The sequence below is a fragment of the Linepithema humile genome, chromosome 2 (assembly GCF_040581485.1).
Source record: "Linepithema humile isolate Giens D197 chromosome 2, Lhum_UNIL_v1.0, whole genome shotgun sequence".
Lineage (NCBI taxonomy): Eukaryota > Metazoa > Arthropoda > Insecta > Hymenoptera > Formicidae > Linepithema > Linepithema humile.
In genome coordinates, this window is record NC_090129.1 from 21,439,854 (window position 1) to 21,453,221 (window position 13,368).

General features: G+C 38.8%; 1 protein-coding gene across 4 annotated transcripts; it reads right to left on the reverse strand.

Annotated features, from left to right (window-relative positions):
• Positions 1-68: 68 nt before the first annotated feature.
• ine (inebriated) lies at positions 69-13,166 on the reverse strand. 4 transcript variants are annotated; one of them, XM_067350746.1, is made up of 12 exons: positions 12,818-13,166; positions 10,516-11,325; positions 6,674-6,861; positions 4,025-4,159; positions 3,550-3,772; positions 3,127-3,394; positions 2,679-2,907; positions 2,295-2,407; positions 1,907-2,047; positions 1,629-1,829; positions 1,132-1,308; positions 69-855 (listed from the first exon to the last, which is right to left on the reverse strand). In XM_067350746.1, the coding sequence occupies exons 2-12, from the start codon at positions 11,304-11,306 to the stop codon at positions 685-687; spliced, it is 2,637 nt and encodes an 878-aa protein (XP_067206847.1). In that variant the 5' UTR covers positions 11,307-11,325; positions 12,818-13,166; the 3' UTR covers positions 69-684. The 4 variants fall into 4 exon arrangements, with proteins under 4 accessions (XP_067206847.1, XP_067206848.1, XP_067206845.1 ...); XM_067350747.1 differs by having other exon boundaries at positions 13,016-13,165; XM_067350744.1 differs by lacking the exon at positions 12,818-13,166 and adding an exon at positions 12,130-12,437.
• Positions 13,167-13,368: the final 202 nt, after the last annotated feature.

Sequence of the window (13,368 nt, forward strand, 5' to 3'; positions counted from 1 at the left end):
AACTTTACGCAATCAAAAAAGCCGGGAAAATTTGAGAAAGATATGCACTGAACAATATACAATATATATATATATATATAATAATTTATTTAAATTACAGTTAACAATGTTTACGCATTATGTTACGTCACTAACGGATCCTGATGTCGATAATAGGGGGGGGGGGGGGGTTTTGACCTGATTTAATGCATTTTTCACCAAGATTCTTGAAACGGATCCAGCAAAATTGATTTTTTTTAACTTGGAAGGGGGGGGGAGGTTTAACCCCAAACCCTCCCCCTCCCCCCAGGATCCGCTAGTGTGTTACGTATCGATTACGATATATACAAGAATATGTTCCTACTTCGAATCAGTGCTTGTCTATAGTCTATCACACGATGGCGTCGAGAGTAACAGTTTACAAGACCTAATAACATTAGTAACAGACATATTCTTATCTTAATGACTTTCTTGCAAATTATTGTCGTACTTTTAACGAGTTATCAACAGCGGAATATTAATTATCAACGCGACGCAAGCGATAGCTGTTGCTAACCGTTGCGATACAAGATACGCGAGCACGTATATACATAAATACTTACATATATACGACAGCTTTTGTTAAATAATTATTTTTTAAATAGTTTCAATCTATGAATATGTTACGTGTGTACGCTATTAAATTCTGATCACTCTTGCACGATATCACATCTGAGGCTTCAGCAGATAGTGCGAATTCAGTTGTATGGGTGTATTCACGTCTGCTTGCGGTTCCTTGAGCATGTCCTCTTCCAGATAGTGCATGGGCTCCATGCAGTATTCCTGTCCGCAAACTTTGCACGCCTCGAAGTGCGGTTTGATGGAATTCTTGAGTCTCTGCAAATGAGAATTTTTCTTTTTAGAACGCGAAATAATCCCTCGTTAATTTTAACGATACCGCGGTATTTTAACGAGTAGAATATTACAAATATATCTGAAACCACGCTTTCTATTATTAACTTTTTTAAATAGAAAGATTGTTAAATGATTATATTAACCTTTAAATTTGCTTTTTTGTAATAAAATAATTAAATTCTTTATGCTTAGTAATAAATAAGTAAATTGATTTTAAGATAATGTTAAAGGTTTAACAATATTAACGAAACGTTATACCTCTGCGAATGTGACACCATCCGCTCTGACGAATACATAAACCGCAAAAGCAGGAATGCAAATTAAGGAGAAGGACGCGATGCTCCAACCGATCGCCTCTGCCCACCACGGATACGTATAATCGCCGTTGTGGTAGGTCGGCGGCTCATAATCAATTAAGCTGAACACCCATACGGCCTGAAAAGATAATTATGAAAATGCGCCTGTCATCCTGACGATCGCCGGCTACATCGAAGAGAGTGTAACGAAACACGGAACTGAAATTAAAAACTGGCAATTATCCGCGTCGTCGTTATTATTTTCGAAGAAACACTTTGCGTTTCTTTGAAAATAACAATCGCGCGAATAATTGCTTGCTTTTAATCTCAGTTCCGTGTTCAATAACACTTCGCTCGAAACAGTCAACTTGCAATCATTACGTTTTATTCAGATACGCAGTTTTGATACCGCGAAAATTCTTACTTATCGAAATTTATCGATATTTATTCATTGCGTACCATTATGAGAAGAGGTGCAGCGAGGAACCAGCAGAAACGAAAGTACAACGAAGGCAGGCGTCCAGTCATCTCTTTAACGTTATTGCATAGCCGTCGCACGCCGTAAAGCCAAGAGATGGCAATTACCTCGAAAAACGCCAAGAACATGATGGTCATCGACGCGGCGTAATGATCGATCAGTTGGAAGAAATAAATGCCACCCTGAAGCGATCAGAAAATTATTTAGTGACAGATAAAATATGGCTCTTATATAAACAACATTTCGATCGCTATTCTACCTGCGTAATATTCGGCAGTCCAAATAAGAACGAAACGACGCAAATGAGAAGTACGAGCACTTCGTGGCAGAGAAGATGACGTTTCACCCATCTCGGGAAACCGTCTTGAATTGATGTAACAACCACTTCAACAACAGCAAACTGAAATCGTCAAGATTTACGTAATATTATTAAAATATTGCAGAGAACCAACTAAAATCTAAAAAATAGAAAGCTTGTAAAAATACATTTATCAAGCACCGATTGAGCAATGTGACTAATATTTAATTCCGATGAATTTTTCGCATGATTAATGCGCGCTTTTATACATATATTTGACTAAATTATCGTATTTATTTGCTTACTAATCTGTAATCATATACATATATTTACGACGTAATATGCTTACTTGACTATTCAACGATAGACAGACCAGCATAAAGAAAAATAGCACAGCCCAGAGTTGAGAAGCTGGCATCTTGGCTAGCGCTTGCGGATAGATGACGAAGACTAGACCAGGTCCTTGAACGGAAATTATGATTTATCTATAAAATGTCAGGGGGAGTTATAATTTGACGATGTGAAACATTGAGAAAAAATTTAAAAAAAAATATATATATATATATATATAATAGTCTCGCAAGAATCGTGAATTTTAGCGACGAGTGCGAGCCTTGCAATGCGGCAAGTATTGGAATGCGATTAGAGGAATCTATATGTAAAACAGTAACATAAAGTATAATTTATTATATTTAGCGTGACGCAAACTTTATTTCTCTAATTCTATGCGTACCGTCAGTCAGGACATCTTCGACGGACGTGTTTTGCTCCAACGCTATATTGCCGATTGTAGCGAATGAGAAGATTCCGACTAATAAACTACTGAAGGCGTTTATGACCGTAACGGCGACGGTGTCAACTAAAATCGTGTTGTGGAATCTGTTATAACTCGCGAAACATATCATCGAGCCAAAAGCGATGCCTACGGAATTGAAGACTTGCGCCGCAGCATTTATCCAGACCTAAACATGATTGATAACAGTATAATTAATTTGAACTAAAGATAACTGAAAAATGACAAAATGGAACAATCATTTTTATTATAAAAATTATATATATATAAAAGGACGTCACTGTGATCTGAAAGTGAAATATTAATTTTTTCGAACGCAATTATGCATATATATTTTATTTGTGTCAAGTCACTCATTGTTTACGAGGAATTAATTATTTTACGTCACCTTCGCATCGCCGAGCAATTCCCAGCGTGGATGAAAAAAGAATTGTAGACCTTTCGCGGCACCTTCTAGAGTGAGAGAACGCGTGAGGAAGACCACGATTAGGAGGAAAGGCAGCGTTGCTGTGAGATACCTCACTTGCGCTGATGACTTAATGGATTTCCAAATGGAAAAATATACCATAATCCACGCGGTTATCAAACAGGCCACAAGCTCCCATCGCAAAACCCCCGGTTCTTCAATGCCGCTACTAATTTGCAGGACCTTGTTGCTAAATGGAAAAATTACTTTTTTGTAAATACTTTATATGCGCGTCTTATATGATTTTTTATGCACAACATAAAATTTATATACATATTTAAAATTGTTTTGAAACAGATTTATAACAACAGTAAAAATTAACAAGTTTTGATTTTGAAAAATTACTCGAAAAACTCCTCGGACGGTGTTCTTGTTGAGTTCGGTCGAGTTCGATTATCGACTCCATAACTGGGCAGCCAACAACGCGGCGAGTTCCATAAATTGTCACAACGTGACCATGGCTGCTCCGCTCGAAACGCCGCAAAGAAATAATAAATTGCGTAGGCTATTATCACATTATGATAGGTTGATAGCAGAAACGATATCACAACCGACGACAAACCAGCTCCTATAAAGATAGAAATAATGTAAAAATTGTAGAACACATGGCTAGATTCGAATTAAAATTCAGAATTTTCGAAAAATTGCTTCCACTCGCAAAAGATAAAGATAATTTTTATTTAAATAATATTTTTGAAATTAATTGCGTGTTTTAAGTTAGCGCACTTTACAATATAAAAGTGAGCGGACAAAAGTGAAAAGCTTTTTAACGAACAGTCGTTGAATTTTATCGACGGTCTATTATGACTTATTCATATACCTTTCAATAACGGGCATACTTGACCCAAAGCGCCGATTGGGCCGCGACGAGTGAACTGCCCGATGCTGAGTTCCATGTACAACAATGGTACTCCACATACTACGAGTATTAAAAAGTAAGGCACGAGGAACACACCTGGAAATGATGCGATCGATATAAGTGTCTGAGGCGGCCGATACGAGGCGTCTGTAATTTTCTACTCGGAAATCGTTCGTTTTTTTTTCTCCCGAGCAGAAAAAAATTAATATATCTTTGGCGAGTTTGCCAAACGTTTCGCTAAACATGTTTCACGCGTGTACGTAATAATACTCAACGTTAATCATACTGTGGGCAGTGGCAAGGTCACTGGATGTAACTCTTTATTCGCAATAAACGATGATCGTAGTGACGTGGATTACGACTTAATTTGACATGGAGTGTTTAATCGCCGCGATGATAGGTGACGATTAGTCAGTTGTTGGCAAGTTTTCCTGAATTCACGAACTCGCTGCTTGCTTGTATCAGCTTACCGTCTCGAGTTCACGAACGGCTTTTTACATATTCCGCAGCGATTAAAACACGGTTAGCTGGACGTTATTTATTATTTTTTTTTTTTTTTTAAGATAAAAGAGATCTTGTTCGACGCATTTGTGCAAATGCATAACTATATCACATATGTAATTTGTTTCGCACCTCGGGAAGATGTAAATTAATCCCACTCGGTAGCGTGTTATATTTCGCGTTGCGCGTATAAATCATACCGCGTTATCCGATCTGTTTCCTCGTCGCTTCAATCTCGTCGAACAACGCGTGGATGGCAGTTTTCATTTAGTCCGGGCGGCGATACAAATAATATATGCGATCATATACTTCAAATAAATTATCGCCAGATATTAAACGTGGACGCGGAGATAACAATCGGCCGATTCACAATGTGACGTATCAATAGAGATTGCAGGCGATTTAATTTCTGGCGAAAATCCAATCGCATCGTTACAAGGCGGATAATGACGCACATTCGCGCTAATGCTGTTACAGTTATTTGCGACAATGTCGCGTCTTTATCATGAAAATGCAATTTAGTGTTGCGGCACAATGAATACCGAAGCGCGTGCACATCTCGTGCAAGGTAGAACCATATTATTTCCCTTGATTTTCCGGTCTTCCCTTTAATATATGATTTCGTAAAATTACACCCGCGGTATATTTTTATAGTGGTCCTTGCGTGTTATTTGTACAACAAATTAACTTGCGCGTGCACGGATTGATTAAATTGCGCAGTAGTTCCTAGTTTTTATATACGCGGAAATATACTCCGCAAAGATAGAATTAAATAAAACTGCCTTTAAATTCTTTACAAAATTATTTTAATGAAGATAAATTTGTGATTTAATTAATTTATTAATGGCTTAAATTTTGCTCCTTTTTTGCAAATCTAGCTACTTTACATTTTTATTTATGTTACAGAATCATTAAAATCATGGTCAGATATTTTTTTATTTTTTGTATAAACATCAGAATCGTGCTAGTAGCTTTGCCAGCTAACCAAATATTGGCTTACGAAGACTACGTATTTTGACACGCAATCGGCACGCGTTTGATAAAATCGAGACCTTGCCAATCCATTTTAGTGCGGGGCGTTGATCGACCTTTGATTGTTTCGATACGATCTTCCTAATTTTCACGCACAGGTTTTAAATCGTTACCCGAGCGCAACAGTGAATCGTTTGAATCGTCCAAATCGAATCGCGTTATTCGAGCCAGTTTTCCGGCTCTTCAATTTAGACCGGCAGTGCGCCAGTGCGGTGATACTCGTCCGATTATTTCCACCGGTGTCATTGAAATCATTTACCATGCTCGTGCGGAGTAGCCGTGTTCCGGCAAGGTCATGTATCAAGTTCCGCGAGCGAATTGCGCCACGCATCCGGGCTCCGGATGCTTCCAGACTTTGAAAATTGCCGGCAACACGATACGCGCTCACGTTGCAGGGATTGCAAGAGAGCACACGCTCTTGCCCTGAATCGCGAACCCGGCTTACGCAAGATGTCACGATTTTCACCGGATCCGCCTTAATTCGGTCTTCCGCAATAGGTTGTAATTTTTCCCTCATTTGGAGCATGCGATTTTTATTCAGTAATGACACTCTTTATATCTATGAAGCTAACCGCCCAGTAACAATTTAAGTGTTAAAATTGTTATCTTTTAATGACATATCATTCTCGTAATAACATAATGAAAAAAAATTGGAAGATATATGTAAAAGACGCTTAAAAAAAAAGAGATAGAAACGTTTCATGGTTCAAGTTTGTAATGTGTTTGATATTCGTAAAAATTAGAGGACAATAGCTCGGACTGTTGCTTTGTCAGCTGTTTCGCTACTGACGTTTTCGTGGCGTGCAAAATCGCTGCGTACTGTTATCACAGTTATGCTAATCGCAACGAGTCGTGTCTCGATTGTGTTGTCCGTATTATTTGACACGTTATATGAATATATTTCGACCTTATATCTGTAACGCTTACGTGTCTCTCCTTCATTTTATTTTCTTTTTCTATTTCTCGCGTCGCAAAACTCTTTTAACACTTGGTGAAATTACATATGAGATTCACGTCACGATGCCACGATTGCGCGCAATTTACGTAATAGATTAATACATTAATCGTGAGACTCACCGCCGCCGCTTTTGTAGCATAAGTAGGGAAATCTCCAGACGTTGCCGAGACCGACGGAGTAGCCTATGCAGGCCAGCACGAATTGCACTTTATTCGCCCAATGAGGCCTTCTGGGTTGTCGATAATCGCCGGGATCATCCGCATCTCCGTCGTCGAAACTAGTGCACGTGGAAAGATCGTCCTCGAAGCTACAAAAATGCGATGCGCGTTGTGAAGCTTTTATATTGCAAATGCAGCAGAACTAGAACGAAAGACAGCGCGGAATGCGAAAGAAAAATTGAGAGAACTCCGGGAAAAATGTCGCGAGTATCAAATTTACGAGTTATGACGTTAGCGGAAAAATATTGAAAATAATAGCGTATGACTAATATGAATGGAATGTTTTTATATACTTATGAATACATATAAGTATATATCGATTACAAATTCTATTTTTTATCAATATATTTATTAATTATCGGACGTAACAAGCACTTGGCTGAATGTCAAATAATGTAATTTAATCACTGCAATGAAATTTGAAAATTAGCTCCTGTCATGTTTTTTCATATACCTTGAAACAATAGATCGATGTAGAATTGTTATTACCGTGAGAAATTTCTTAAGTATTTAATACTCTTACACCTTGTATTGTATGTAAATAGAAAATGCTTTATGCATTTATTTGATGGAAAATCATACTGAGCTGGTCACGCGTCAGTCATGTTACCGGCGCATTTACATGATGACACGCGTCCGTATACAAGTCCGGTAGCAGCTATTAAATATTCATCGTCATTGTTTATAGAGCACGATAGTCATCGGTAGAACGCAGTAGTTATCGAATTCGATCATCGTGATACTCGATTAATGCAGTTCTGTACTACACGAAATCATAGATTACCAATTACAGGCTGATTTCGCTCGCGTTCGCGCTTTGCGGACGTCGGAGGCGGCTCACCGCAAACAGATCAATGTTGAAAGAATTCAGTCGTATATTATGATAAAGTGTCGCGCGAAATAGCGCACAACATAAAATCGACCTTGCGCGGTGCATTACGTAAGCATTGAGATCGGGCAGGAATTTTTATGCGTTTATCGCATAAATTCATGCTTTACAGTGCGGTGAGCGTAGAAATGGTGTCAGGCCATGGGCGGGCAGAGGGGCAGGAAAGGGCGGTCGACAATGCTGAAAGATATACGCGACGCACCTGTGTACATTCCCGTTCATTTCACAACGGAAAACTAATACACACCACGGGTGCGAGAGTATCGCGGGCGCGATAATGCGCACCATTACTCGCATAGTGTCACTAGATTTAAAAAAAAAAGAAAAAAAATGCAATGCCATCGCGAACGTGATGAAGAGCATCTGATGGCATTGTATAGTGACAAAATTTTTGCAGACAACTTGATTTTGTTTCTTATTATAGTATGCAATGTAATTATTTTTTATTTATCGCGGAATTTACAGATGATCTCGATCATTTCTTTTAATCTCTTATCATGAGTTTTATAATGATAATTGGAAAAATTGGATGTTTTTCTACATCGGATGTGATTTAATTAATTTAATGAGGGACATTTAATGAGGGAAAATAAAATGTCAAGATAGATACGCGAATTTCTAACGTTCAATTCCTCATTTTGGTCCGTTAACAATCTCACGGCGAGCGGTATCATTTTCGCAGAAGAACCACGCGCACGCTGATTCAAAAACGTGACGTGACGAGCTCTAAATGTAGGACGGCGATTACGGGTCGTTTCAAGCGCCGTCCCGTTTCAATGGAAGAAGCGGGACGGATTCGTAACTATAAGCCACACCGCACGAACACATGAATTTACAACAACGGCTATGGTCTTACATTGTGCACCTATTATCCACTTACGTCTCCGGGACGATACGCCGGAATTGCAATCCCTGGATGACGAGACCTGCCGGCTTCGCGTCGAGCAGCTTAGATGGGTAGCGCATCTCTCGTCACGTAGAATCCGCCGCGGCTGGATGAGAGATGACACTCTAATCGGGGTAATCGAAACCGGTCTAATTTAAGTGAGTTCAATTTTCGATGACACAGATACGCCGGACGTCGCGTCTCATGAATAGAGACGCATTTTCGCGTCTGTATGCAGTATCGATGTTTAAACTCGAAATTATGCCGGAAATTATACCGGTTTCTATCTCGGGCTCTAACACGTACACACGGAATCGATCCTGATGCAATAGCTACTGCACTTTAGAGCAGATCGCAGCGATGTCGATTATCGCTATTTGTGGTAAACTGAGAGTCAATTTCATCGTTGATTAACTAACTTGACCCTTGCTCCTTTCTAGATCACAACCCTGGCTATAATGCAGGTGTATAGTGCGAGGATTCTATCAGCGGCGGTTAGTGTTAATGAACAGCACAATCGATCCTAAATTTTCTATCTAAGATGACCTCGGGCGGATAATTAAGCGAAAAGCTGATTTTAGCAGCGACAATTAATTTCGACTGTCAATCAAATCTAATTTTATGCGCGAACACCGTGTAATTTTAAAGAAATTAATCCGCGAAAACTTACACATTTTAAAAGTATAAATGTAATTTATTTCAATTTCTTTCATCAATCCATTTTAATTTTTTTACGTCAAACTTTAATGAATTCCCTTTTACTCTGCATTTTTTTCTATTTTAAAACCACGATTCTTTCTCTAATTTAAAATTATGATTCAGAATAGAGCAAAAAGTGTCGTAATTAGTTAATTATTATTGATGCAACTGACCTTTAGTAACGTGAAGAAATTTTGTAACATTATATCCGCGCGCTCGCTACTGCATCAACGCGACGAAGCGAAGTGGCGAATTTGCAACTTTAGATGTAATTAACACGCATTAGGCAAGCGGGTTCGGAAAGTTTTACGATAATCTTTAATATTTGAAGATAATTGCTAAGGTAGTTACAATCTTCCAAGTTACCGTGGATCTTTCCTACTAAAACTAACATCAAGTCGCAGCTTCATTTTTATGTGTTGCGAACATGGTTTAACTTATTCAGGATATTTGCACAAAATATTAGCTGATACGTGAGAAACATATGGCAGATGCGATTTCTTAAAAACATTTTAATTTATTTTTGATATTAGTCTACATTATTATATTACTCTATATTATTTTAATATGATTTTAAAATGATTTTAGTATGATTTTAATGTAATTTTAATGTAATATTAACATTTTAAGGAAAAAGATTGAAATATTAATTACTATATATTTTTGCAAATTAATGTCAACTCATTCAAACTTATTTTTGCGCGTGTTATATTATCGTCTATTTTTCTTGTTTGTTTATTTTTAAGATAAAATGGTCTCAATAAACTATTAAAATTCAAAAATAGCACAAATATTCAAATCAAATGTGTGTCAACATTTTTCTTCTGAAAATATGTTTTATCTCTGAGTGTTATTTTTACCGTTTATTGCAACTATTTGTGCCTTTCATAAAATACGTGAACTAATAACCGTTGCCGTCAGTTTAAAAAGGATTATTTATCTTTTAGAAATAATTTTTTTATGATAAAGAAAAGAAAATTAAAATCATTTGAAGAAAAAAAGGATTTTTAGAACAGAAATACAAGTATTAATTTGTCACATCATTTTCGTTCAACGTCGAACTTGAGCATTCCAATATTACGAAACAAGATGCGAACATAGCGCGATTGTTGCACTTCATAGAGATTCGTTCATTCTTAGAGCGCAAACGTATGTAAAAGTTGAACTCGAGTTAGGCACGCACGCGACGAGGAGCACGGCGCGTGATTCGCATTTCGCTTTTCTTCGAAAGTGCCGCGACATAAGGCGTAGGTAATGTATCTCACTTACGGCGGCGGATGTACCACGTTAAGCAGCTCCGACGGCGATGTGGGAACTCTACGTATTGTGAGCTTCCGGCCATCGGAAGAGCCCAGACCGATCGACGCCAGGGACCTGATCGAGATCGTGTCGGGGAACGTGCGGGCCTGCATCTCGTTCGCCGAGTCCGCGTATAGGATGGAAGCCCAGACGGGCGATGGCTGATGACAGCAGGGACACTGTTGCTGATTCTCGTTTATAATGACGGGTGTCCTCGGCGAACGCGCGTTGGAACAATAATATTGCCGCGTCGCGTGCTGCTGATCGACGCTTTTGACGCTCAGTCTGCCGGGACTATGCGGTCCGTTGTCACGACCCGGGCTCGACCTGGACTCAATCTGATCCGCGATCAGCGGTCGTGACTGCGACCACTGCGGATGAACTCGATCCTGAACAGTCTCGATACTGTCATCGCGATTAATCGTCCTTCTCGCATTGCCGTTGCTCGCGCTTGTCGGCGCGATGACGATTTTACGTCCAGCGGAATTTAGCAAACGACTTCTCTCCTCCGAGGTCCACTCGGGTTCGATCTCGGAGCGTTTCTGTTGCTGGTGGCCGATCTTGATCACGTCCGGATCCGCGTCGTCGGACATGATGTCCTCCTCTTCCGGCATTGTACTCATTTTACGTACGGCTTGTCTACCGTGTTTGTTCTGGGTGGCATTACTGTGTCTCGGTAGAACGGGCGTGTTACTGTCGCGCGATTCGTCACTGATGCTGCCGCTGATACCACTGTCGTTGTTACTGCTTTCGTTGTCCATGATCACATGATCACGGCCTCTGTAAATAAAGAGAAACTTAATTTATGATCTATGAGAGGGAGGGAGATGAGAGAAAAAGTATTTTATTACTTTTTTTAAGAATATTTTAGGCCGTTGATATCGTATATTTTAAATCCATTTCTTTAGCGATATTTATACCAAAATTATTCCAGAGAATTTGCAATTAGAAAAATATTTGGTAATTTGGGGACATTTAGCGCGACGGGAAAGAGAAAATTATTCCACAGACATTTAGCAACGGTGTTTGAATAGGCTTTTGTTGATTTTATCGAAAAGGTATGATAGTGGGCGGCGGAACGATAAAATACTCATAGAATTTAAATGAGAAAAATGTACGAACTGTTAGGTATCAAGCAAATGGGTATTTATTTTGCGGTTAGATTTGCGGTTGCTCTTTGATGATTCCGATGAAATGTCGATTAGATATTGCGCAAAATCTCTCTTTCGAGGTTTTTAATAAAATATTTAAATCGCACGCTCATCGTTATCCGTGATTTGTTTATCGGTAGAAACGACTTTGAAATAGCAAAGATTTTTTGTGGTATTCAATTACATAATATAAATTGTCATATATATCAAACGCTATCTTGCGATAAATTTTAATTTATAAATCAATCAATTTGAAAATATATTATCATCAAAAAATTTTGTTTTAAGAATATCGCAAACATTTAAAATGAATGAATGTATTAACATGTTTAAAGTTTCAAAAAAATCGTATAAGATTTTTTACCTTCTGAACTTAAAACAAATTTTAAGTTCTTTAACTTTCGCGAATATTAGCTGAGTCTTTTTTGTTTACCTGTTTAACGAAATAAATTCCATTTTATAGTCTTGCTTTTTTAATAATTCAAACTTTTGTTAAAACAACTTTCTTTTGTCTTGACGTAACAATGTGAAGAAAAATCTATGTCTGTACTATAGATACTTCTTGTAGATATGATCGACTATCATTCCACGACTCTTTACGACTTCTGATAGCTAGAGATAGCGTCATCGCAGGTGTGCACGGCTATCAATCCAATTGATTTATTGCAAAATTATTATGCTCGACAATGCTTACACATTATACATTTTACGCTACTTAAGCGTTTTTTATACGAACAATTTGTCATGTCCGATAATGGAATGACAATTACGCGTATATTGTCTAAAAATTATATAAGCCTTAAATTACAAACATATTTGTTATCTGAAATTATATCTTGTGCAATTTTAATTAATATCTTAAATAAAAATTTTAAATTATATAACTATGCTGGTATTAAAAGGTCAAGCGATTATCAGTTCGTTTTGCATAGCGGAAAATGTTCAAAGACATAACATTATCGCGCAAGCATTACTGCGCTTTCATTAAGAAAAAAGAAAAAAGATTGCACTGTTCGAGCGAAAGAACGATCGGAACGCGCGCTTTTTGGAACGCGCGTCATCAGGTGAACGTCATTTCAATGACACTTCCACATCACGTGCCGTGCGGTGAACGGTTTTACCTGTCAGATTGCAGCGTGGCTCGAGCGAATCGAGCGCGTATCAACGAGTCGGGCAAAAGTCATCCGCGTATCGTTCAAAGTGATAATGCGGTTCAATACGCACAACACACACGCGGTCGCAAACCTGTACACGTGTACTATCATCGACGTGTGTAGTATAGCATACGTTCGTTTTTTATTCACACTCTCTTTCCTTACCGGAGCGAGCGCGAATCGGCGAGGTGCGCCGAATGCGCGCGTCAAAGCGCGCACGACGCGAAACTGTCTTTGGGTCGCGAAACGACGACACCGCTGTGAACCCGCGTTTCGCGGCGATCCGGGTTCGTGTGTACGCCCCGTGTGTCATGATCATTCTCGAATCGTGACACGCATACATACACACCTATACACATATAAGCACACACACGCAACGCACTATGATACCATGCCGCGATGTCAGCGCCGTCATACGCGCGTGACTCGTGACACTTGCATAGTTGAGAGACTCAAGCCTGAATCGTATGACTCGTGCAACTCGGCCAGTTCTCGGTGGGAACCAGTGATATCTTCTT

Excerpts from the sequence above, each read along its gene's own strand:
- ine (XM_067350744.1), bottom strand. The coding sequence starts at position 12,152 with ATGGAATTTATTTCGTTAAACAG. Across the intron at positions 2,048-2,294 it reads GTCTATCGTTGAATAGTCAA|TTTGCTGTTGTTGAAGTGGT; the intron begins GTAAGCATATTA and ends TGACGATTTCAG. Across the intron at positions 856-1,131 it reads ATGGTGTCACATTCGCAGAG|AGACTCAAGAATTCCATCAA; the intron begins GTATAACGTTTC and ends TCTCATTTGCAG.